Raw genomic sequence first — 20,269 nt, 5'->3', positions numbered from 1 at the left:
TACGAAGTATCAACATCCAGCATCATACTACTTCGACTGGCGCAACCATCCACGATGGCTCAAAGCATCACTATTGATCCCAATGACCTCCAGCCCCCGACAAGACACCCTCCGTCCTCTGTCGACCTTCCATCGAAGCTTCCCCCAGCCAAAGAAAGCAGGGTCCATCCCGCCAAACCAGGTGGGGAGAATGCGTCGATATACTTCGTTGGCACTGCCACGACGATCATGCGCGTGATCCTTCTCCAGATAATGAGATCGAGCCATGAACTAACAGAATGATGCAGACAATGGCATGGAATCCGCATCATGACTGATGTATGTACCACATGCACCGTTACAGGGAGTCTAGACAGACGCGGGAGATATCATAGGATGCTAACAAACTAGCTCAGCCCAACTTTCTTCACGCAGGAGACCACGTCCACCTCGGCCCTGGCGTATCCTCGACTCGAAGGACGAATCCGGCTGTAGACTTGGAAGAGCTACCGCGGATCGATTTGGTGCTTCTATCTCATTATCACGGGTAGACATCCATCTTCACATGAGATCGGACTGGAAAAGAAACAGGCTGATGAGCGAAACTGTAGCGATCACTTCGATCAGAAAGTCGAAGCCTCCCTTCGTCGCGACCTTCCCATCGTTACGACGCCCCATGCCAAATCCATTCTGACTTCTAAAGGAGAAGACTCGTTCACGAGAGTATCCAGCGTGGAGGTATACGAGCAGCTTACAGTCGATATCAAACACAACCAGAGTGACGCACAGCGACAGCAACGGCCCAAGCTTCGGATAACCGGTATGCCAGGGAAACATATCCCGGTTGGAAAGCCGTTAGAGAAGCTGAATGAGCTGGTTGGGGCGGTATGTCTCTTCCTCCACGTATGGTTTACTAGCTTGACAGACATTGATCAGTACGCCGAGATAGATCCCTCCTACAAACGGATGGATGCTCGAGCTAGGCTACGGTGATAACGACAACGACAACGCAAGCAGTTTCACCTCCGGTTATAGAATCTACATCTCAGGGGACACGCTCATGTTCGATGATCTCAAGGAGATTCCCCGTCGGTATGCAGGACAACCGATCGACCTGATGCTGGTCCATCTAGGTGGCACGACAGTACCCTCGCCGGCCATGTTGCCATTAGCAATGATGGTAACCATGGACGCGAAACAGGGAGTGGAACTGATCAAGTTGATTCGACCACAGGTGACTATCCCCATTCATTATGATGACTATGACGTGTTTGCAAGCTCGTTGGATGATTTCCGGGCGCAAGTGCAAGCCGCTGGGTTGAACGGGGAGGTTGTGTATCTGGACCGGGGAGATGAATATCAGTTTCGTGTGTCGTAGGATAAGAACAGTGAATGGATGGAAGGGATGGCAAGAGGCAAAAAAGAACTTAGTTCACATCTCAACCAGGGCTGACCACGGCATCGCACCCCGCCAATCAGCACCTCTCGATCTTAGTCGGACTCGTACATCCCGTCCAACCAGCGACATTCCCTTTTTCGCCATGGTGAGATATCGTAACCGACATTGAATGTTACTTTTTTACTTCCATTCAATAAGATCTTTGATGTGTTCATTCGACCTGTCAACGTAATCACCCCAGGTACATACCTCTCAAAAAGAGGTCTTGTCACACTACATCTGCAGTGAAAGACGGAAGTTTAAAATACAAAGAAAAAAAAAGGTACCCTTATGATGTCAGAGTGAACCGGTAGTAACCACCCATTACTACTATCCATCATCTGCTACATGACTTATAACTACTAAGTGAATAAAACAACCAACCATTGAATACAAAAAGAAAGACGTACTTACTTTCTTGCTCATAAGATCCCTCCCCCTTTCTCCCCCATCCTAACTCAGCCCATATAAAGTACCTTATCACCTCTGCAGATCATTCTCAACGTCTTAGACGTCATAGTGACTCCAATCAACCGTCTACTTGCCCCAATTCGATATCTCATCTCCATCCAATCCACTGGCACTGGCACTACTGGCTTCATATAAAAAAGAAAATAAAGGGCGGAATACGCCGCTGATCTTCGTCCCTTTCACTACCATTCAAACCAATCTAATCTATCAAAGATCAACATCTTCAAACTAAGAAGACCAGATCGATAGACAAACGAAGAAGAAAAAAGATGTCCTACAACAACAACAACAACAATTACCACCCCATCGCCTCAGCAGACAAAGTCCCAACCATCCACACAATCCATCCTATGAAACGCTCAACGTCTTACTCTCCCGCCGCCCAGGAGAGCGGCGACGAAGAGTACTACAAGCACCACATCAAGAAAGACAGCGCAAGCAGCACAGTAGCCTGTGGCAACGACCATAAAGTGAAAGCGGCGCTGACGGAGCTTCTCAACGACGATGGAGTGAGATCTAATGCGCGCGGAAGCAGATCGGTACAGAACTTGCTCATGGATACGGAGAAGGCGTTGAGGAAGCAGCGCAGGGAGTCGCTGTCGGGACGGGCTTCGATTTCGGTGGCGAAGTGAGGTGATATCAATGTCGAAATGGGGATTTATTCTTAATTATTTGGTGATGACATGATGAGTGAAATTGAGGGGGTTTTGCTTTGATTGTCGAACTGGTGGCTGGCTGCTTTGCGGTGTGTATCTGGCATGGTCGAGTCGGATTCTCCTCGTGCTGGTCTGGTCTGGTCTGGTCGGTACAAGAGGTGCGCGCTGTGTCGATGAGATGAGGGTCTAAGCTGCTTCTGATGATGTTGATGCTATGTGAGCCGGCTGCATATGGAGCTGTTTGGTTCAATATGGTTTCATGCAGGGTAGTAGGGCTGGAGGCTGGAGGTTAGAGGCACAGTTGACGCGCCGTTGCAGGAGCTGGAAACGATACATGTCTATTGGTGGCAGCACAGTACACATTACAGCCTTAAGGAGCAGTCGCATATGGTTTCTATGCCAGATATGTCAATTAAATTAATTCTTGTGTTTAAGCACAATATGAACTTACCAGTCTTGTGTTCTACAGCTGTAGAGAATAGTATAAGAGGCGGCGCGGCCTGTATACTACCAACTTACTAGCTTATAGTTAGTAGTAGGTGGCCTCTTCGATGCATAACACATCAACAACAGTAGTATAACCCTAAGTCATCAAGTCAGACAATTAATACCGTAATAGACAAAATCAAATAGCAACCCCTCCCTCATAGAGATAAGTATAACAACCCCCAAAATCAACATGTACCAATCAAACCCACCCAACGAAGCCAACCACCGCCGCCGACCGCCTCCGAGTGACGACCGACCGACCGACCGACCGCAATCGATCCTCCTCCGCACCAACAGCTCCAGCTCCAGTCCAACTCCAACCAACCTCCCCCCTTGACCTCTCTCTCTCCACAGCCCATCTTCCCTAACTACTTTCCCCGTCTGTACCGCCAGACCACATGCGTGGCACCCCCCTTACACCCAACTAGTTACTAATATCATATACCCCCACCGGCCACCATGTCCAAATCCACCAAGTACCTCCTCGTCTCCTTCCCCACGTCCATCACCCCCTCCCACCACCGCGACGACGCCCTCGACGCCATCTCCGCCACCGTCTCGTCCGAAAATGGCTCCGTTGCGCCGTTTCCCATCCCCGAGTTCAAAATCGGTACGCTCGATGCTCTGGTGCAGCAGGCCGACGAGCTGGCTAAGCTCGAGGCCGGCTGCCAGGGGGTGGTGGCCAAGGTTGGCGATGCGCTGAAGAATATTCTGGAGGGGGATGAGGCGCAGATTGATAAGATGAAGACGGTTAATGATAGTATGTTTTCACAGCATATGTTCTTGGGAAGTGTCGTGTTTTGTGTTGACGGGGTCATTTAGAACCGGTGGATCAGTACCTGCGCACGTTCTCGTGGAATAAGGTCAAGTATAGGGCTGATAAGCCGTTGGGGGAACTGATTGATTTGCTGCAGAAGGTGGGTTTATGCCAGTTATTCTGTATAAAGGATATGCTGACGAGTGAACAGGAAGCAGCGAGTATCGATAACGACATCCGCTCGAAATATACCCAGTATAATCAGGTGAAGAATACGTTGGCGACGTTGCAGCGGAAGCAGACGTGAGTTCATACTTTTACATACGCTCCATATCAGAAGGAGGACGTTGTCTGATCTGCTCTGCTATAGGGGCAACCTGTCCACCAAATCCCTCTCCTCGGTCGTCGACCCCCGCACCCTCGTCCGCGACTCCGAATACATCGAGACGCACCTCGTCGCTGTGCCCGCCCAGCAAGTCAAGGAGTTCCTGAAGATCTACGAGACCGTGGCGCCGATGGTGGTGCCGCGGTCGGCAACGCTGGTTGCCTCGGACGACGATTTCACACTGTACGCCGTCACGACGTTCAAGAAGCACAGCCTGGAGTTTGTGCACAAGTGCCGTGAGAACAAGTGGATTCCGCGCGACTTCAAGTACATTGAGGGAGGTAAGGAGGAGGAGCGGAAGGAGTTCGAGCGGGTGGGCGGTGATGAGCGCAAGCTCTGGGGAGAGACGCTCCGGCTGGGACGGACGGCGTGGAGTGAGGCCGTGATGGTCTGGATCCATGTGTATGTGCTGCGGGTGTTTGTGGAGACGGTGTTGCGGTATGGACTGCCGCTGGACTTTGTGTGCACATTGATCCGGGTGAGTTATTCATAACCATGTTGCTCTGACTGTGTTTGTTGCTAACTAGACCAGACTCCCGGAACGAAGCAGGCAGACAAAGCGAAGCGCAATCTGGACGACAAGTACTCGTACCTGGCGGGCAATGCGTTCGGGCGCGACAAGAAGGGCCGAGTGAAGCGCGACGACCCGGGCGAGATGCACGGCGAGGGCGGGCCGGAGTATACGGCATATGTGTATTATGAGTTTGAGTTCAACTAGCCAGCGGCCTTTGCTAGTTTGCACCATTGTTTTATGCTTGGATCTATTCTCTTCCTGTTTATATGTCTAGCGTACGTACATAGAAGTACTCATCAGCCCAGATCTAGCCCAGCCAGCCTAGCCACATTTAAGCACTACCAGTAAGCAGTGAAGCCCAAAAATCATATATACAACCAACAAATCTCTATCTATCATCTAGTATCTACTCTAACCCCCCAACCCCTCCAGGGAAATAATCTACTCCTTCTTAGCCGGCAAATACCCCTGCTCATCCAAATAGCGAATAATCTGCGCAACCGCCTCCTGCACCGGCACCTCATGATTCTTAACATGCACCTCAGGCTTCACCGGCGCCTCATACGGGGCACTAATACCGGTAAACTCCTTAATCACACCCTCCCTAGCCTTCTTATACAATCCCTTAGGGTCACGCTGCTCCGCCACCTCGACAGGCACATCAACATACACCTCAACGAACGGCAGACCGGTCTCCTCTCCGGGCGTGGGCACCTCATGCAACTGTCTCGCGGTGTCGCGGTCCTTGCGGTACGGCGAGATGAAAGAAGTAATGGCGATGGCGGAGGAGTCGGCAAACAGCTTCGCCACTTCGGCAATCCGTCGGATGTTCTCGTTCCGGTCGGCTTCGCTGAATCCCAGGTCCTTGTTGAGTCCGAAGCGGATGTTGTCGCCGTCCAGGCGGTAGGCGTGCACGCCACGGTCGCGGACCAGCTGGTGCTCGAGTTCAACGGCTAGTGTGGATTTGCCCGAGGCGGAGAGTCCGGTCAGCCAGATTGTGAGGCCGCGCTGGGAGCGGAGGGTGTTGCGCTCGGTGCGGGTGAGGCCGCTGGCGTGGTAGGTGATGTTGCTATTTGGGGTGTGGTTAGTTAAGATTGAGGGGAGGAGGGGGTGATGGGGGACGTACGTGGCCATTTTGGAGGGGGGCTGTGTGTATGGTATGGGTAATTGGGAGGAAGAGGAGGGTTTGGAGAGAGGAGGGAAGAGGAGGAGGGGTTGAAGTACGTAGAAAAAGGATTGGGAGAGAAAAGGGTGAAACAGCGGGGCGGGCGCCGATCGCGGGGTCGATTTCATTTGACGACTTGCACTTACGTACTCCTGCGTTTCCTTGGATGGGTTCCTGCCGGGAGAGGAGTCATTGGCTCGGAGCGATGGGCGACGTTACGTACCTCGCTTTAATGCCATGTGTCTAGAACGTTAATTGTTTTGGGGAAGGGGAATTGATTGATATTGATTATCTATCTAGGTCTTGTATGTCAGTTAGTCTACTGCTTGTCGGCCAATTCAATCACTCGCTTTGCTGCCGCTTCGAAACTGTCAAATGCCTCCAGTGGCAACCCACTTTCCGCGATCTATCCGGAACATTATTTAATTAGCTTTCGTCGATGATTAAGTGTCGGAAAAAGTTTAAGGAATCAAACTGACCATCTGCTGCCCACGCTCCTCGTTTGTCCCGCGCAGTCGCACCACCACGGGCACCGTCATCTCCATCTCCTGAAATGCGAGGATGATCCCTTCCGCGATCATGTCGCACCGTGTCAAGCCACCGAAGATGTTCACGAAGATCGCTTTCACGCGTCGGTCCGACGTGATGATCCGAAATGAGGACTTGACTGTCTCGGCCGTGGCTTTGCCGCCCGTGTCCAGGAAGTTCGCGCAGTGTCCGCCATGGATCGTCAGCGCGTCCACCGTGTTCATTGCCAGGCCCGCGCCGTTCACTACGAGGTCAGTGGGATGGTAACCTTGTAGATGTGGGGTTTGGGGGATGTACTTACCTAGGGTTCCGATGCTTCCTTCCCCTTCCAGTCTGTGCTCGGTCAGCGTAGGTTACACAGGGATGACTGGGGTGGCTTACTTGACGTAGACAATGCCATCTTTCTCGGCTTCGACTTCCTCGGGCACCTCTTCTGCCGGGTTTCTCAGTTGTTGTACGTCTTCCTGGCGTCCTGAGCTCCGAAAGGCAGCGTCATCGAACCCAAAGCGGGCATCGCGGACTTCAAAGGCACTTGTGGCGTTGGCGCGTACTTCCAGGAGGTACGCCTCCTTTTCCTTGAAAACCCGCCATAATCCCTGCAGCAGCTGCGCCAGGTTGTCGTGTGCCGTTGCGGGAAGCTGCAGGTGGGAGGCAACCGTTTCAACCAGGGGGTTTGTGCTGCTAAAGTCCGTGCCCTCGTATGCAAATGGGAACCGGCCCGTCTGTGCTGGTTCGAAGCCAGCGGATGTGGAGGCAAGAATACACGGCGACAAGGCTGTCCTATCAACGGTGAGGGACAAGAAGAAGTCCGATTCGGAGGGTGCAGCCTCGTTGACAGGGATTGATTCTTTTCTGAGCATATCGAGAGCCTGGAAAGGCTTAATGAAAAGACTTCTCGTTTGCTGGGGCTGAGAGACGCCGTAACGGTTTGGTCTGATGCGCCTCATTGTATGTAGACCTCGCCGCTGATCACCGCCGTTGATAGACTACTCCATGTAAGTAAGCTGTCGTGTTTCGCCGGTCACAAACGTACAGTAGTGCCCACGCGCCCGCGAGTTTGCAGAAGTGACTTCATTCCCTCTCCGAACTTCTCGGGATGGTTGACCATCATCACGCCGGCTCGTTCGAGCGCCTCATACTTGGCCTTCGCGCCAGGCTCCCCAATTGCTGTCCAAGCACCTGCGTGGCCCATGACCCGTCCAGGAGGAGCATGTAAGCCTCCAACGAGGGCCATTATCGGTCTGTACTTGTCAGCATTGCTTCCCAAGGGAACGATTTGACTCTTCCACATACTTGGGATTAGCAGTTCTCTGATTGTAGTCCTTGATCCACTCCGCTGCATCGATCTCTGCCGTACCACCAATCTCGCCAACCAGGATGATCCCCTCGGTGTCAGGGTCTTCTTCAAAGATCTTCAGTGCATCGACGAAATTAGTTCCAGCTAGGACATCTCCTCCCATACTAATACAGAGACTTTGTCCGAGGCCTGCCCGCGTTGTAGACGCAACAGTCTCGTAGCTCAGAGTCCCTGACTTCGCGACGATGCCAATATTGCCAGGTGCGAAGCAGGGCAGAGGCTGGAATCCGATCCGGCATTTGCCAATTGCAGAGATGATTCCCGGGCAGTTGGCGCCGACCAATCTCGTCTTCGACTGTGTCTTCAGCATGGAGTGGATCTAAGCACCATTAGTTCATAGCACTCACAGACAACGCTCCCAAATCGCTTACTCGAAGAATATCATGGATAGGAACGTGTTCTGCCACTGCTACAACAAGAGGAATTTCCGCTTCTATAGCCTCTTCTATCGCCTTTGCGGTCTGGTTACCAGGCACGTAGATCGCAGATGCGTCCGGTTTCGCTCTCTCTTGGGCCTGTCTGTATAAGTAGGATGCCCGGATAAGTAGACAATCAGTCATACCGCTTTTACAGATGGGAACACCGGAAGACCAAGATGCTCTCCTTCGACACCCGGCTTAACGCCCCCGACAATTTTCGTGCCCCATTCTAAGGACTCCTTGACGTTGGCAGTGGCCTGGAATGTTAATCAAGCCCTATTGCAATTACACTAGAAGCCCGCTTACCTGTCTACCTAAACTTATTGTCAATGTATGATCGTAGGTATTGAGAGACAGACTCACCTGTAAATCCCTGAAACAATACCCGCGTGTGAGCTCCGATCTTCAAATTCTGTAGCGTGTCCGCATAACTGCAGGTCCTGGACGAGGTCGAGAAACCTTGTGATTGTCTCACTGAAGTACGAACGAGAGGCCTTCTCGCCGGCGCAGATAATGAAGCCAGGCGTGACATAGTGGTTCCGTGCTGTGGTGACTCGATGGAGATCAATAGCCGGCTATATCAGTGGGGTGTAATTGTAAGAACACCAATTGCGAGAATTATAGGTTCTAATGATGGAAGTGACAACAAATCGTGACTACCACTCACAGCCACTTCGCAAAGTAGAGCAATATCGACAGCTAGTTGCTTGACTGGTTTACAAGCCTGGAAGAGAGTTGAAGAGGCGGAAGACTAACCTCGGGAAATGATGTCTTATAAGACGGATACTCCGCCGGTCTCGGACAGCCTGCCGACTGTTTCCGAGGTACTAAACAAGAGGATGTGGGCTCTCGGGACAGTCATACATTGCTGTGATTGGTGGTCTCGGAAACTTGTTGCCGGGTAGTACTTGGGACTCGGAAAGGCAAATGCCACATGCTCCGCCGGCGGTGTTGAGAGCCACAGCTCTGGTGTAGAGGCTGAAGAAAGTGCAGACTAGCACTGAAGATATTAGTGCATGTATAGCGTGCAGATTGTCCTTTCGTATTTTCCATTTCGTGTATGTTCTCATCTATCTGGTGGGCATTTGTAGGTAGTGGCGTGCAACAATGCTCTGTGCAGTATACTCCTATAGAATGATATCGCACTAATCCCAGCACTTCATGAGGTACATAGTCCGTCCAATTGTTCTTTGAAGGCCTCTACTCGATGGAATCATGTCTCGGCCTGCGTTCGCAGTCATGGTGCACTGGCAGTAATGCTTTCCTGTCAGCAAACATGTTCTAGATCTCTTGGGCAGCACAACTTGATGATAAGACTTCACATGAATGAAAATCCTGCTCCCTTCGCCCACAGAAAAGGCAATCTTATCGAATTGCATCGACTAGTGAGAGATTGGTAGATGATGTCAAGTGGTCTATTTTTATGAAATCTAGGCTCTGGGAACAAGGATTGGAGATCACCCCACACTCCCAACTGCTTAGTCAGTACTTATCTACAAACAGAATGCGAACAATGCAGTTGTGAGAACATACTTTGGACTACAAAGTAAGTTGTCCCAGATATTGAGAGGTACACATCCTGAGATCAGATCACACGACTTCAGCACTCCTTGCTAGTAGCGTTACAGCCTTGAACTGGAGTATGTAGATCAATGACCCAACTCTCCCATCACAATGTACACACAGCAAGAAACCGGCCAGTCAAACAACCAATCTGTGCCATGCTAAGTCACTTCCCAACGCAGATCAGCCACCACACAATGGTGGAAACGTGAACCGTTCCCTAAACTGCAAATTCTCGCCAGAAAGACGAAAGCGATGGACCAACTCGAACTCTGGCCAGCCCAAAGCAGAGCCAATCACGGGGCGCGCCTTCCCCGAAAGGCGGGGTCGCACTGCCGGGACTGACGCCATTCATGATTTCACCTTTTGGCTTTGCTTGAAAGCGGTCGGACCACTCTGCATTGTTCTGCTACGAACCACTCCAAGATCTTCAATAATAGAATTTCATAAATTGGTAGTCGATATGGCGGCCGCACATGCCAGTTCCAATCCCAAGGGTTCGTTCCATATCCTCCTTTTATTAACCTTCCCTTCTCCCTCCCCAATTGTTCTGCCGCCGCAATAACTGAGCCCCTCCTCAATCATCGTCTTCCTTTCCTTCGCTATTCTTTCCTCCTTCCCCAGACTCCCCCCCATTGTTACTACTTCTTCACCCCACAGTACCCCATGGTACTCCCATAACATAATCAGCTGCAACAAACACCAAAACTAACACCACCCCCAATGTCCGTTCCAGCCACACCACCAGCGACAACACCGCCAACAGCATCAGCATCAGCAACCTCCGAACTACAATCCTCTCTCCGCGAACTCTCCCTCGCCAATAAAAGCCCCATCAAAGATATTCCCCGACCGACTCCCCCCACCTCTGTCCCCAAACAACACCATCACACGGTGAAGAAGAAGAAAGAGCCTGCCCCCGTCGCCGACTCCTGGGAAGATGAAGTAGACTCGGCCTCCGCCTCTGACCCCGAAGGAGGAGCAGCCGATATCTCATCCACCTCCCCTGCTACCTCCTCCCGCTTCGCCAGCCCCGCATTGTCACCCTCTATCCGTTACACTGAAGGTCCCCTAGACCCTCCGCCCACGCCTATCTCGCCGCAGACGTCTGCATCGCAGCCGCCCTGGCCTACGTATGGTGGACGATCAGAGGCGAGATCGCCGGCGAGGAGGCCGGAGAAGCAGACGGCTGTGGCGGGGAGGATGATTGCGGGAGCGCTGGGAATTCGGGCGCCCAAGCGCACGGAGGAGCAGCGGGCATATGACCGCGCGGTGAAGGAGCAAGAAATCAAGCGGCGGAATAAGGAGAAGGAGGAGGCGGCGAAGGCAAAGGAGGACGAAGAGAAGGCTAAGGCGGCAGTGTGGGACATGTGATTGACACTATGTTATATCAATGGAGATCTACTCCGTATTGCTGGGGGTGGGGTTGGTGGAGATACACATTCCTTGCTTCTACTCCCGGCTTTGAAGGTGACGGGGTGTGCCGGGTGCTGCGTTTCTCATCTTCTTTTCTCTCCTTAATTGTTTGCTTGCGGGGTGGGTCGGTTGTCTGGTTTCCTCTTGTCACTTTCCTGTCATACTACATACACTCAGACTCACTGGGTCCAAATATACGGGACTGTAATATAGTCTTCCGGTGCATCTATACCAGTTCAGACGGATGAACTTCCAGAAAAGGAAACATCTTATTTCGCAAAAGTTGCAACCCAGCGTAGCTTCAATATAGTGCTCGAGAATCTATCCAAATTGTAGACAATCTGCATAAAACAGATGCTTGACACTCATTCATTCCCTTTCTCAGCTCCCCAAAATCTTGCAAAACAGGGAATACAATGAAAGATATGTAGAGTAACCATTCATCATATTTTCGTCAACGTCAATAACCCTCTTATTTATCACTCTGAAAAATTCCTGATCCCTACCCAGATACACATCTCATAATAGGACGTTCTCCAAATCCGGGCCCGGCTCCGACCCATCAACCAAGTTAGAACACCATGTTGCGCCTTGTATCTGTTTGATAGAAAACGGGAGAAACAGATCGGAGGATGGTCGGGAGAAGATAAAGTTGGGTAAGTAAAAGTAAGAAACACAACGGGGCTGGTAATGTATTTTGGAATAAAAAAAGACATAATAATCATGATTCATCGAGAAAAGAGATTATGCTATCTAGCCACCGATTTGTTCCTGGTGCACTTCGAGAGTGTCCCCATCGGCCATCTCGAGCTACATAATTTCAGGATACGTTAGCCGTGTGCTTTGCGGTTCTCTAAAGTCTGTCTGCCAGAAGAGATGGAGGAAGGTGTTCGTGCGGGGAAGGGTGCCGCAGTGCGTGCACATAAACACCACATCACAGAAGGGGTTGTCATTGCTAGAACATACAGTATCGGGTGTATCTTCAGGGCGCACACGGGTGCCATCGAAAAGGAAGCGGACCGTAGACGGCTGCTTTCCTTGCCTTTCGCAGAACGCGTCCATCAACTTCTTCAACTGGGTTGTGCGCTTGATCTTGAAGAACACTTCATTGTTGTTGTCGGTCACCTTGATGTTGAGGTGCTCGACAGCCGCGGGGGCCTCTCCGGAGTCGGCCATTGTTGTAGAAGGGAATAAAGACGATGGAGGGCTTGGAAACTGGAGGAGGGCGAGTTGTCAGCTTTGGGAGGACTTCCCGTCGCAAGTTGAGTTCGTCAGACTGCGGTGGTTTACCTGTTTGCCGGTTTGAAGGTATCGGGGTTATGCGCTAGAGCACTGGCGGAGAGACGGACGAGGAGAAGAAGCCGGTGGACGTGAGAAATGACTGAGAGAAGAAGAAAAAGGATGGGGTGGTGAACTGAGCTGGAGGCGATGAAGGCAACCCCCACCAGTTATAAATATCGGAGAATCTATTTTGCGGCGCAGGTCCAAGTTCCCGTTGCTTCGCTGCAGTGAATGAGATCAAAGGTGTTACTACTACTGTTGATACTTGATTTTCTCTGAAAGACATCTTTCAGTGTTGGGTCATATTTTCTTTCAGTTTTCTGATTAGGTTTTCTTTTATCCTAGTCCTAGAATCCGGGATCCTTTATTTGTGATTTTACTTCTGTCTTGTTGCCAATTCTCTGGCTGAGTATAGTATATTGCGTCATGGTATGAGTGTAACCATTGACTCCCGTTTGAGTTGAGAGTAACAGAGAGCAGGGCGGACTTAAGGAAGACATAGCATTTGACCCGCCTTGCCATCCACGAGCTGTAGGTCACAGATACTAGTTGGAACATTTGTTTGGTGCATGACTAACAATTGCCAGTGTGCCATACAAGGTGACTACCACCATACAGCATCCATGTGCAGAAACGTCACTGATTCTTGCAGCATGCCTCACGAAGAACTCGTACCAGGAAGAGAAATGTCAATCCCAGATCAATGCCCTTTATGAATGTTGCAATGCCTTCTACCAGGCGCGAGGAGAGGACGCAAAGACCCCAAGCTGTCCTAAGCCCAATTTGCTGCGTCTGAAGATGAAGCAACGGGGCATGGAGCCTTAGCTTGTCTTGGAGAGAATTTCGTGTCTCATCAAGAGTTCTACGGATCGTGTACATACTACCAATTATACTTTGTCGACAATAGAGTAGAGACCAAACCATCAAGGCTCTTGACAACGTGTCGAGTTGTTGCCGGAAAATAGTGATAGTGATAGTCTTAGTAGACAATCCATCTCAGGTAAAACTGAGGCTGGAATGTGACAATTCCCTTGCAGTCTGAGCTCCCATTCGAGGAAAGAGCTAGGCTAGTTGTGAAAATTGCCAAATTTCTCTAAGACAATCTTGAGCACGCAGAGAGGCCGTTTGACCTGAACGAAGATTGAAGCGCTCGTTCCGAGACTCTAATGATTGCCTATAGACATTTGATGAAGAAAGAAAAAAAAAGGAGAGGGAAAAGCCGAAGTGCGCGAGTTTTTATGGTGTGTATTGACGCTAGTCCCTATGTGGGCTAGTGGCCCGTCGGCCCAAAACACGGCCAAAAAGAGTAAGACGAAGAAGATTGGAAGTTGCAGTTCTTCCCCGAAACCTCCTGGGAAGCTAAAGGTCCCTTCGCAAACACCCTCCATCTCTATCATCGCCCTTCCCCCGACACACCCCTTCTCACCCGGTCAACCCCCCCGGCCTTTTCTCGCGCTCATGGCACCCTTAACCAGGGCCACGGGCTCGGGCGCTCCTGCCGGGTTCACGTCCATAAATGTGAGTTGCTTTGTTTTGGCTTTCTTGTAAGGCGGTGCGCTGACCGACCGATGTTTCACTGTCCAGCCCTCTCAACAACCAACGAACGAGTCGGATGTTATTGAAATCGAGGATGATGACGATGAGCCCATGGACGAAGAGGGAGACGACATGGAGCCCAATGAGGATGAAGACATGGAAGATGATTACGTTGACGAAGACGAGGAATCAGAGGAAGAGGCCGCTGACGCGCTGAATGGAAGCGAATCACCACTGGATCTGGGGTTCGCTCCAAATGGACATAGTATGCTCCTTACGACTTCTGGAAGTGCTAGGAAGGCTGACTTTGCTAGATGGTATAGACGCCGCAACACCGGACTTGTTTACGTCGGCAGGCGCGCAGGAGGCCTTGCATCCCCTTCGCCGCACCGCAGATCGAGTCACGCGCCAGATTGAGGCCTTCGCCGAAAAGCTGGATCGTTTCAAACAAAAAGGAAACCGCTCGGAGGACTTGTCGAGCTACCAAGCTGCCTATAACCTGGTGAAGAGCTACCAGACCCTCGCGCAAGATGCAATCAGCGACATCACGAAACAAAACACGTTGAAACGGGCCAAGCTGGGATTGGGTGCTGCTCGAAGCAACGGATCCGCGTCGTTCGATCCCAAGACTGCAGAGGAGCTCCGGCGTCTACAATTGGAAGCCGACACTTGGCGACTTCTCCTCAACCTTATTAGCAGGGACGATCCGCCCCGCAGAGCCGACTCCAAGAAGTCGCAAGAGTCTGTCTTCCAGAATCTACACCGGTACTCCCCCGATCGCGACGTCTGGGACCAATTCTTGGCTGCGGACCATTATGCGACGGAATGCGTTATCATTCTGAAGTGGCTCGAACGCTCGGCCAAATACAGTACGCAAGATGTGGACTATCTAATCTCTGAGTTAGAGTCACAGGCCGAAAGAGGGCAGGGATCATGGTCCCATGGATGGCTTTACACGAAGGAAACAATCAAGGGACAGAAGCGACTGCGAGCCTGGCCTCAACCCCTCGAACCTAATGACCCGGGCATCACCGCTACGCTTCTGAGCTCGGATAAGTCGGAGCCACTAGTCACCCAATTAGATCCGGACGCCGTCACCCGCCAAAGGCAGAGCCTACAGAAGCAGGATCAGTTCTACGAGCGCGCTACATGGATGACGTGCTGGAAGATGCTCAGACATGGGGAGAGCTGGTTCAAGATCCGCGAATGGTGTGCAGAGCGGTTGGAAACATGGCGGGCCGTCAGCATTTGTGGTACTAGCGTGGATGTTGAAACACACACTGGAAGGACGCCTGTTGATGATGGGCACACACGCCTGATGAACTGGCGTTCCCAAGAATCCTGGAGGGCCGCCTGCAGTGCTTTGGCACGGAGTCCACACGCCGAGGATTTCGAGCGGGCGGTTTATGCGTTGCTCTGCGGCGAAACAGAGGCAGCCTTCAAGGTCTGTCATACCTGGGATGACTATCTCTTCGTGCACTTCAACAGCGTCCTCCTTTCTCGTTACCAGGGATTCTGCAAGCAGTTCCAGCGGAAGCTAAGCCATTCGCCTACTACCCCTGTTGCCTTCGTGCCCGAGCCGGCAGGATATGCCGAATTCAACAAATTCGTGCAGTACACTAGAGGAAACGAGCGCGTTGGAAGCGAGGCACGGAACCCGTACCGCACTATCCAGGCGACAATCTTGGGCAAAGGATACGACGGATTCTTCTATTCCTTAGCCCAGGCAGTATCCCAGGTTGCGAACAGCAAATCTGATGCGTCATCCTTCGTTCCTGATGTGTCACCTACTTCCGTCGATGACAGTCTTGTCATTGCTGCAGAGGACGGCGATGCGCTCCGGATTGCCACCCATCTTTACATCGTCGCTCATTCCATTGGATACGTTCGCGCCGACACTCAATTCTACAACACTGCCTGCGTGAACGTAATCGGGTATATCGCTAACCTGGAATCCCTCGGTGTTGTGGATATCATTCCGCTCTATGCTTCCCTGCTCCCGGAGGATTTGACGAGGTCTGTTCTGGCTCAGGTATTGATCGAGATTGTTGATCCACGGGAGAGAAAGAACCTGGTTCGGTTGATGGAGAAGCACGGTATCGACGTCGAGGCTGTCCTGCAGACCCAGTGGGAGTGGCTGAGCGTGAATGTCTCTGCCATCGACCACTCCAGGACGGTCAAGCGGCACCCGAAGGTTGTCAACCGCAAGGATGGCAACCTTGAATTGGTTCCGGTCAAGACGGATTTCATTGGAAACGAGATATCTGAAAGTGATGAGAATGTCATTCGCAGTCTCGAATGGCTTCGCTACGTGGATGGACAGTGGGGGCGAATCTGTCAGCTCGGATCTTTGTTGTACCGCAAGTTCTATAGTATGGACATACCCTTGTTCCGTGTAGGAGATGCAGGCTAACAATATCACAGTTTCGGGTCGACTCTCTGCAGCTCGGGAGCTGTGTCGGCGGATGAAGCTATCCGACATCTCGCGGGAAATGTTCGGCTTTGACATTTCGGAGTTTAGCCTCGATGTGGCGGCGATGCAAGAGGTCAACACCCCAGAACCTTCCAGTCCGACGAAGTCGAGGTTGCTCAGCTCCCCTCACAAGCGTTCTCGGTCGCGAACCAACGGAGTTGCGTCGGGAAGCCAGGCGAGCATCTTACTCCAGCAATCGCAGACCATGCGTGACCTGGAGGTCCTTATCCTGGCATTAGACGCTCTGGAGAGATATGCCATTATCTATGAAAAATTAGAAAAGTATGTCATGACAATCTATGAATGGGTTTGCGTTGTACTTACCACTGGCGCAGCAACAAACGGCGACGTGATTCGGGTATGCTCAAGGACCTGAGAGAAGGGCTACAGGAAGCCCTGGATGACACTAGCGTCCAAATTGATGTCATGTTGGACGAGTGGCTGGTCAACTACGAGAATGGTAAACAACCCTGTCTGCTTGAGGTTGAGTGTATCAATACTAACATGGTCAATATAGAAGCCGAGAAGGAGGAATTGGAGGAGATTCGTAACACCTACATTCCCGAAGTGTTCCTCGATTACCACAACACGATGTATTTCTCGGCTCATGTGCTCAGCAGCGAACTCTTGGTGCAGTGCATGAACTTGGCAACCCAGGTGGCCGAAGTGGAGCATCTGACGAGCAGCTTCGTTGCGGCCCGCCGCGTTGGAGAGCTGATGAACGCGTTGGCAGTGTCCAGCAAATCCATGGTGAACACGCACGCGAAGCCCGGCGTCAGGCTGCTGGGAGGCGAGTCGTTGGGGATCTGGGCCCCGCAGGTGTCTGACGAGGAGAATGACACGACCCAGGAGCAATGAAGCGTGTATTTGAACTAACGATGGTGGACCGGCGTGTATATTACCCTCATGTTTCTCGTTTTCTATGACTTCGCCGTATCTCTTCTGGCCGGAAGGATTATGGGCATCTTGCATGTACAAGGGTCGGAGGGAAGATCATATCCGGCGCATTTCCAGGATTTACATCGATCTGAAAATAAAGAAATCTAACTGTATGGAATAATCAGATGGGTTCATGTCAAACTTAGCGAAATGCGTTTTCCAGGTGGACAACTAGCAGATTCGAATAAAGCGAGTACTACGCCATGTAGAGGCTGATTAATAAGGAGGAGGAGCCTTCACGGTTTGTCTTGACCCATGGCCATCTCGTCGCAGACAATATCATCATGATGGTAAAGCATGGCCGGATTACTGGTATTGTGGGGTGGAGATGCAGTGCATTTCTCCCTGTATATATGGAATATGTTATGGCTACGGTCATTCATCGGAAATATATCCAGGACTGGTGGCTTCCCGTGTTGAGAAGGGTTTTGGAGCCGGCAGGATATCTCCGGTGCAAGTATGTCTCTGCGATTCGTGTCAAGGGGTTCAAATAGTGACTAGTTAGTTGTTCTTCTTGCTTATTTGGAGTATTTAGTGAATGTAGTATCTCTCTATGTCATCTTAAGAGGACCGCTTTAGTACTGCTAATCTGCGTAGATATCACTTAGCAGCTAGGAAATGAATCTTCATTCTTCTCTCGTCAGTTATAAGATTAATTTAATCAATGTTTCGTTCTGAGTTATAGTACTATTAAACAGTCATCTAGCCAGCAATATATACTATATACCACTACCCTCCTTTGTCAACACATCTCCTCCACCCCCAACAGTCCAACTCACAAGACAAACTCCTCCTTTCTCCTCCGAACAGACACCTTTGCCACCGGATCCGCCTGCCAAATGAAACCATACTTCCTCACCGTCGGGCTCCACCCATCAGCCACCTTGAAATCATACTCCAAAAGAATATGACACAGAATGATCTTATTCAAAGCGATCGCGAAGAAACGTCCAGGACAAGCATGCTTCCCCAACCCGAACCCCAAATGCTGAGGCGAAGTAGAGACTGCCTGCGCTGCAGTCTCAAGTCCGGGCGTCTCGCGCATCTTCAGAAACCGGTATGCGTCGAATGTCTCCGGCTCTGGATAGATGGTAGGATCCCACATGGACTCACTGGCGAGAACTGAGATTGTGCCTTTGGGGAGGACGGTTCCGTCGGAGAGGGTCACGTCTTCTTGTGCGAAGCGTCTCATTCCCGCTGTTGTAGTTATGTTAGTTAAATCCTCGGTTGTGTGTAAGGGTTGGTGGTGGGGAGAAAGCTTGCCTATACTGTGCGGCTTCAGCCGTTGACTCTCTTTCAACACGCTGTCCATGAGCTTTAAGTCGTTGAACGTCGATTTTGTCCATCTGTCGTTTTGCAGAACTGCGATTACTTCGTTTCGTAGCGCCTTGATAACATCCTCCCGTTCAGCAAGGTAGAAGAGCGTCTGTGTGAGCAAGTCCGATGTAGTATGTATAGCGGCAAGTGAGAGTGCTATCTGAGCAAGAGTCGTGTCGTAAGCTCGACCTTTTGCGCATTCTTCCATCCATTGCATCGCGTCCTCGTAGTGTTCGGGCTCCTTTCCTTGACGGATGGCTTCTTGCTTGGCGGACCGTCTTTCTTCGACGACGGGAGTGATGATTTCTTCAGCTTCCCTAATCTCGTTGCGTATCTTACGGCAGAATGGCAGGACGTATGCTACATAGGGTCTGGTGCAGCGTGGGAACATTCGGAGGAATAGAGCGGACATGAATGTGTGAATGGCATAATCGGCCGTGACTCGATGCCAGTTCGGGTTGCGATATAGCTTCTCCCCGAGGAACACCCTTGATGTCAGTCTGGAGATTAGACTAGCCACATTTGGCTTCAATTGTAGATCATGCCAATCTGGTGTGACACTTTATTAAGATTATTGCTAGGGCAAGTGAATAGATAGCGAATTTGAGCTTACCGGGATCATCTGTGAACATCTCTCCTAGCGCACAACGAGTATCTTCAGACAAAGGCCGAGCCAATTTATCTACCAGACATGAAGGTTAGAATGTGTTTGTCTAGGTCGATTGTGTGTAGACATGATATACCCACCCAAACTCGGTGTCAGTTTCGTGCGTAGAACATCTTTAACAAGAGCTGGATCCTGGTTGAAAGGGTCAAACCCTCGAATATGAGCGTGAAATTCTTCCGCAACAGCATCCAACAAGCTTAATGCGGGATGAGTACGAAAGTCATCTGCATGCTTGGGGCCTAGCACGATCTTCGGCCCGAATTCCGAGTAAAGATAAAAGGCGCTGCCCTGATAGATAATCCTCAATACCTATGGCTCGAAAGTAGATTTAAAGGGGCATACCTGACTGAGTCCAGCCCTGATCAGGCCATGTGCATCCTTGAAGAACCGTTTTAAGGAGCCCAGACTTCCGATGTCAAATCGTTGCCTCTGGTTGATTACAGGAAGGGGTGTCTTAAGGGATGGAGTGCTTAGAAGCCAGAAGACAATTGCTGCTATGACGGGAGCCCAGATCCATGTGGTTGACTCCGGCTTGATTAGGTATGATATAGCACTGGTAGCAAACATTGTGTGTGCTAGTGTACCAAGGGATTTGATACTGTAGAACCAAGAGGGGTAATCTTAGAAACCATCTAGAGGAGCGCAGGCCAACTTGGGGTGTTATGTGTGATTAAGATGTCATACTGGAGGCTGTATAATTCCGCCCGACTTCGAAGTGAACAGGCGGAGGTGCGGAGACCGGGATTTGCTACGTTTTAGTACACGATATCATTTCCAATGCGTGCCATCGGACTTGTCAGACTAAGAATGCGGGATTGACTAGGTGCAGCTGCTAATGCAAGTACTACTGCAATAGAGTACGGCTGCTGGAGAATGTGGTTGGCTGGCTGCTTGACTGGCTAGTCGCACATCAGGAATG

The 20,269-nt window shown here is 51.0% G+C and overlaps 10 protein-coding genes across 10 annotated transcripts; 6 read left to right on the top strand and 4 right to left on the bottom strand.

Annotated features, from left to right (window-relative positions):
* The first annotated feature begins 9 nt into the window (after window positions 1-9).
* On the top strand, window positions 10-1,471 carry BO88DRAFT_444420 (MBL fold metallo-hydrolase). The gene is made up of 5 exons (XM_025710105.1): window positions 10-230; window positions 288-318; window positions 396-526; window positions 591-864; window positions 929-1,471. The coding sequence occupies exons 1-5, from the start codon at window positions 55-57 to the stop codon at window positions 1,355-1,357; spliced, it is 1,041 nt and encodes a 346-aa protein (XP_025561932.1). The 5' UTR covers window positions 10-54; the 3' UTR covers window positions 1,358-1,471.
* A 339-nt stretch (window positions 1,472-1,810) lies between these two features.
* On the top strand, window positions 1,811-2,979 carry BO88DRAFT_405599 (uncharacterized protein). Its single transcript, XM_025706927.1, has one exon. The coding sequence runs from the start codon at window positions 2,158-2,160 to the stop codon at window positions 2,518-2,520; it is 363 nt and encodes a 120-aa protein (XP_025561931.1). The 5' UTR covers window positions 1,811-2,157; the 3' UTR covers window positions 2,521-2,979.
* Window positions 2,980-3,334: 355 nt separating this feature from the next.
* On the top strand, window positions 3,335-5,010 carry BO88DRAFT_405598 (H(+)-transporting V1 sector ATPase subunit C). The gene is made up of 5 exons (XM_025706926.1): window positions 3,335-3,793; window positions 3,856-3,950; window positions 4,002-4,093; window positions 4,161-4,653; window positions 4,708-5,010. The coding sequence occupies exons 1-5, from the start codon at window positions 3,493-3,495 to the stop codon at window positions 4,891-4,893; spliced, it is 1,167 nt and encodes a 388-aa protein (XP_025561930.1). The 5' UTR covers window positions 3,335-3,492; the 3' UTR covers window positions 4,894-5,010.
* BO88DRAFT_444417 (adenylyl-sulfate kinase) lies at window positions 4,914-5,839 on the bottom strand. The gene is made up of 2 exons (XM_025710104.1): window positions 5,816-5,839; window positions 4,914-5,758 (listed from the first exon to the last, which is right to left on the bottom strand). The coding sequence occupies exons 1-2, from the start codon at window positions 5,821-5,823 to the stop codon at window positions 5,131-5,133; spliced, it is 636 nt and encodes a 211-aa protein (XP_025561929.1). The 5' UTR covers window positions 5,824-5,839; the 3' UTR covers window positions 4,914-5,130.
* A 313-nt stretch (window positions 5,840-6,152) lies between these two features.
* BO88DRAFT_390116 (putative succinyl-CoA synthetase subunit alpha) lies at window positions 6,153-8,690 on the bottom strand (the record flags this gene model as incomplete). Its single annotated transcript, XM_025704942.1, has 9 exons — window positions 6,153-6,260; window positions 6,334-6,626; window positions 6,684-6,715; window positions 6,764-7,368; window positions 7,416-7,623; window positions 7,676-8,058; window positions 8,111-8,254; window positions 8,302-8,415; window positions 8,514-8,690. 9 exons carry the CDS (start codon window positions 8,688-8,690, stop codon window positions 6,174-6,176), a joined length of 2,043 nt encoding a protein of 680 aa, XP_025561928.1. The 3' UTR covers window positions 6,153-6,173.
* Window positions 8,691-10,130: 1,440 nt separating this feature from the next.
* On the top strand, window positions 10,131-11,416 carry BO88DRAFT_405595 (uncharacterized protein). Its single transcript, XM_025706925.1, has one exon. It carries the CDS (start codon window positions 10,445-10,447, stop codon window positions 11,093-11,095), a length of 651 nt encoding a protein of 216 aa, XP_025561927.1. The 5' UTR covers window positions 10,131-10,444; the 3' UTR covers window positions 11,096-11,416.
* A 3-nt stretch (window positions 11,417-11,419) lies between these two features.
* Window positions 11,420-12,535, bottom strand: BO88DRAFT_405593 (SUMO family protein SMT3). Its single transcript, XM_025706924.1, has 3 exons — window positions 12,428-12,535; window positions 12,104-12,352; window positions 11,420-11,947 (listed from the first exon to the last, which is right to left on the bottom strand). Exons 2-3 carry the CDS (start codon window positions 12,311-12,313, stop codon window positions 11,891-11,893), a joined length of 267 nt encoding a protein of 88 aa, XP_025561926.1. The 5' UTR covers window positions 12,314-12,352; window positions 12,428-12,535; the 3' UTR covers window positions 11,420-11,890.
* Window positions 12,536-12,670: 135 nt separating this feature from the next.
* On the top strand, window positions 12,671-13,339 carry BO88DRAFT_405592 (DUF1903-domain-containing protein). The gene is made up of 4 exons (XM_025706923.1): window positions 12,671-12,847; window positions 12,899-12,949; window positions 13,006-13,018; window positions 13,071-13,339. The coding sequence occupies exons 1-4, from the start codon at window positions 12,845-12,847 to the stop codon at window positions 13,241-13,243; spliced, it is 240 nt and encodes a 79-aa protein (XP_025561925.1). The 5' UTR covers window positions 12,671-12,844; the 3' UTR covers window positions 13,244-13,339.
* Window positions 13,340-13,766: 427 nt separating this feature from the next.
* Window positions 13,767-17,529, top strand: BO88DRAFT_405591 (nucleoporin Nup84/Nup107 family protein). Its single transcript, XM_025706922.1, has 6 exons — window positions 13,767-13,936; window positions 14,003-14,219; window positions 14,269-16,326; window positions 16,379-16,709; window positions 16,763-16,887; window positions 16,945-17,529. Exons 1-6 carry the CDS (start codon window positions 13,877-13,879, stop codon window positions 17,283-17,285), a joined length of 3,132 nt encoding a protein of 1,043 aa, XP_025561924.1. The 5' UTR covers window positions 13,767-13,876; the 3' UTR covers window positions 17,286-17,529.
* A 612-nt stretch (window positions 17,530-18,141) lies between these two features.
* On the bottom strand, window positions 18,142-20,101 carry BO88DRAFT_464048 (cytochrome P450; the record flags this gene model as incomplete). Its single annotated transcript, XM_025711298.1, has 5 exons — window positions 19,693-20,101; window positions 19,431-19,638; window positions 19,297-19,365; window positions 18,636-19,232; window positions 18,142-18,563 (listed from the first exon to the last, which is right to left on the bottom strand). The coding sequence occupies exons 1-5, from the start codon at window positions 19,915-19,917 to the stop codon at window positions 18,142-18,144; spliced, it is 1,521 nt and encodes a 506-aa protein (XP_025561923.1). The 5' UTR covers window positions 19,918-20,101.
* Window positions 20,102-20,269: the final 168 nt, after the last annotated feature.

This window comes from Aspergillus vadensis (assembly GCF_003184925.1).
Source record: "Aspergillus vadensis CBS 113365 unplaced genomic scaffold BO88scaffold_14, whole genome shotgun sequence".
Taxonomy (NCBI): Eukaryota; Fungi; Ascomycota; class Eurotiomycetes; order Eurotiales; family Aspergillaceae; genus Aspergillus; species Aspergillus vadensis.
Note: the sequence above shows the minus strand (reverse complement) of the source record. Positions and strands in the feature narration are given on the sequence as shown.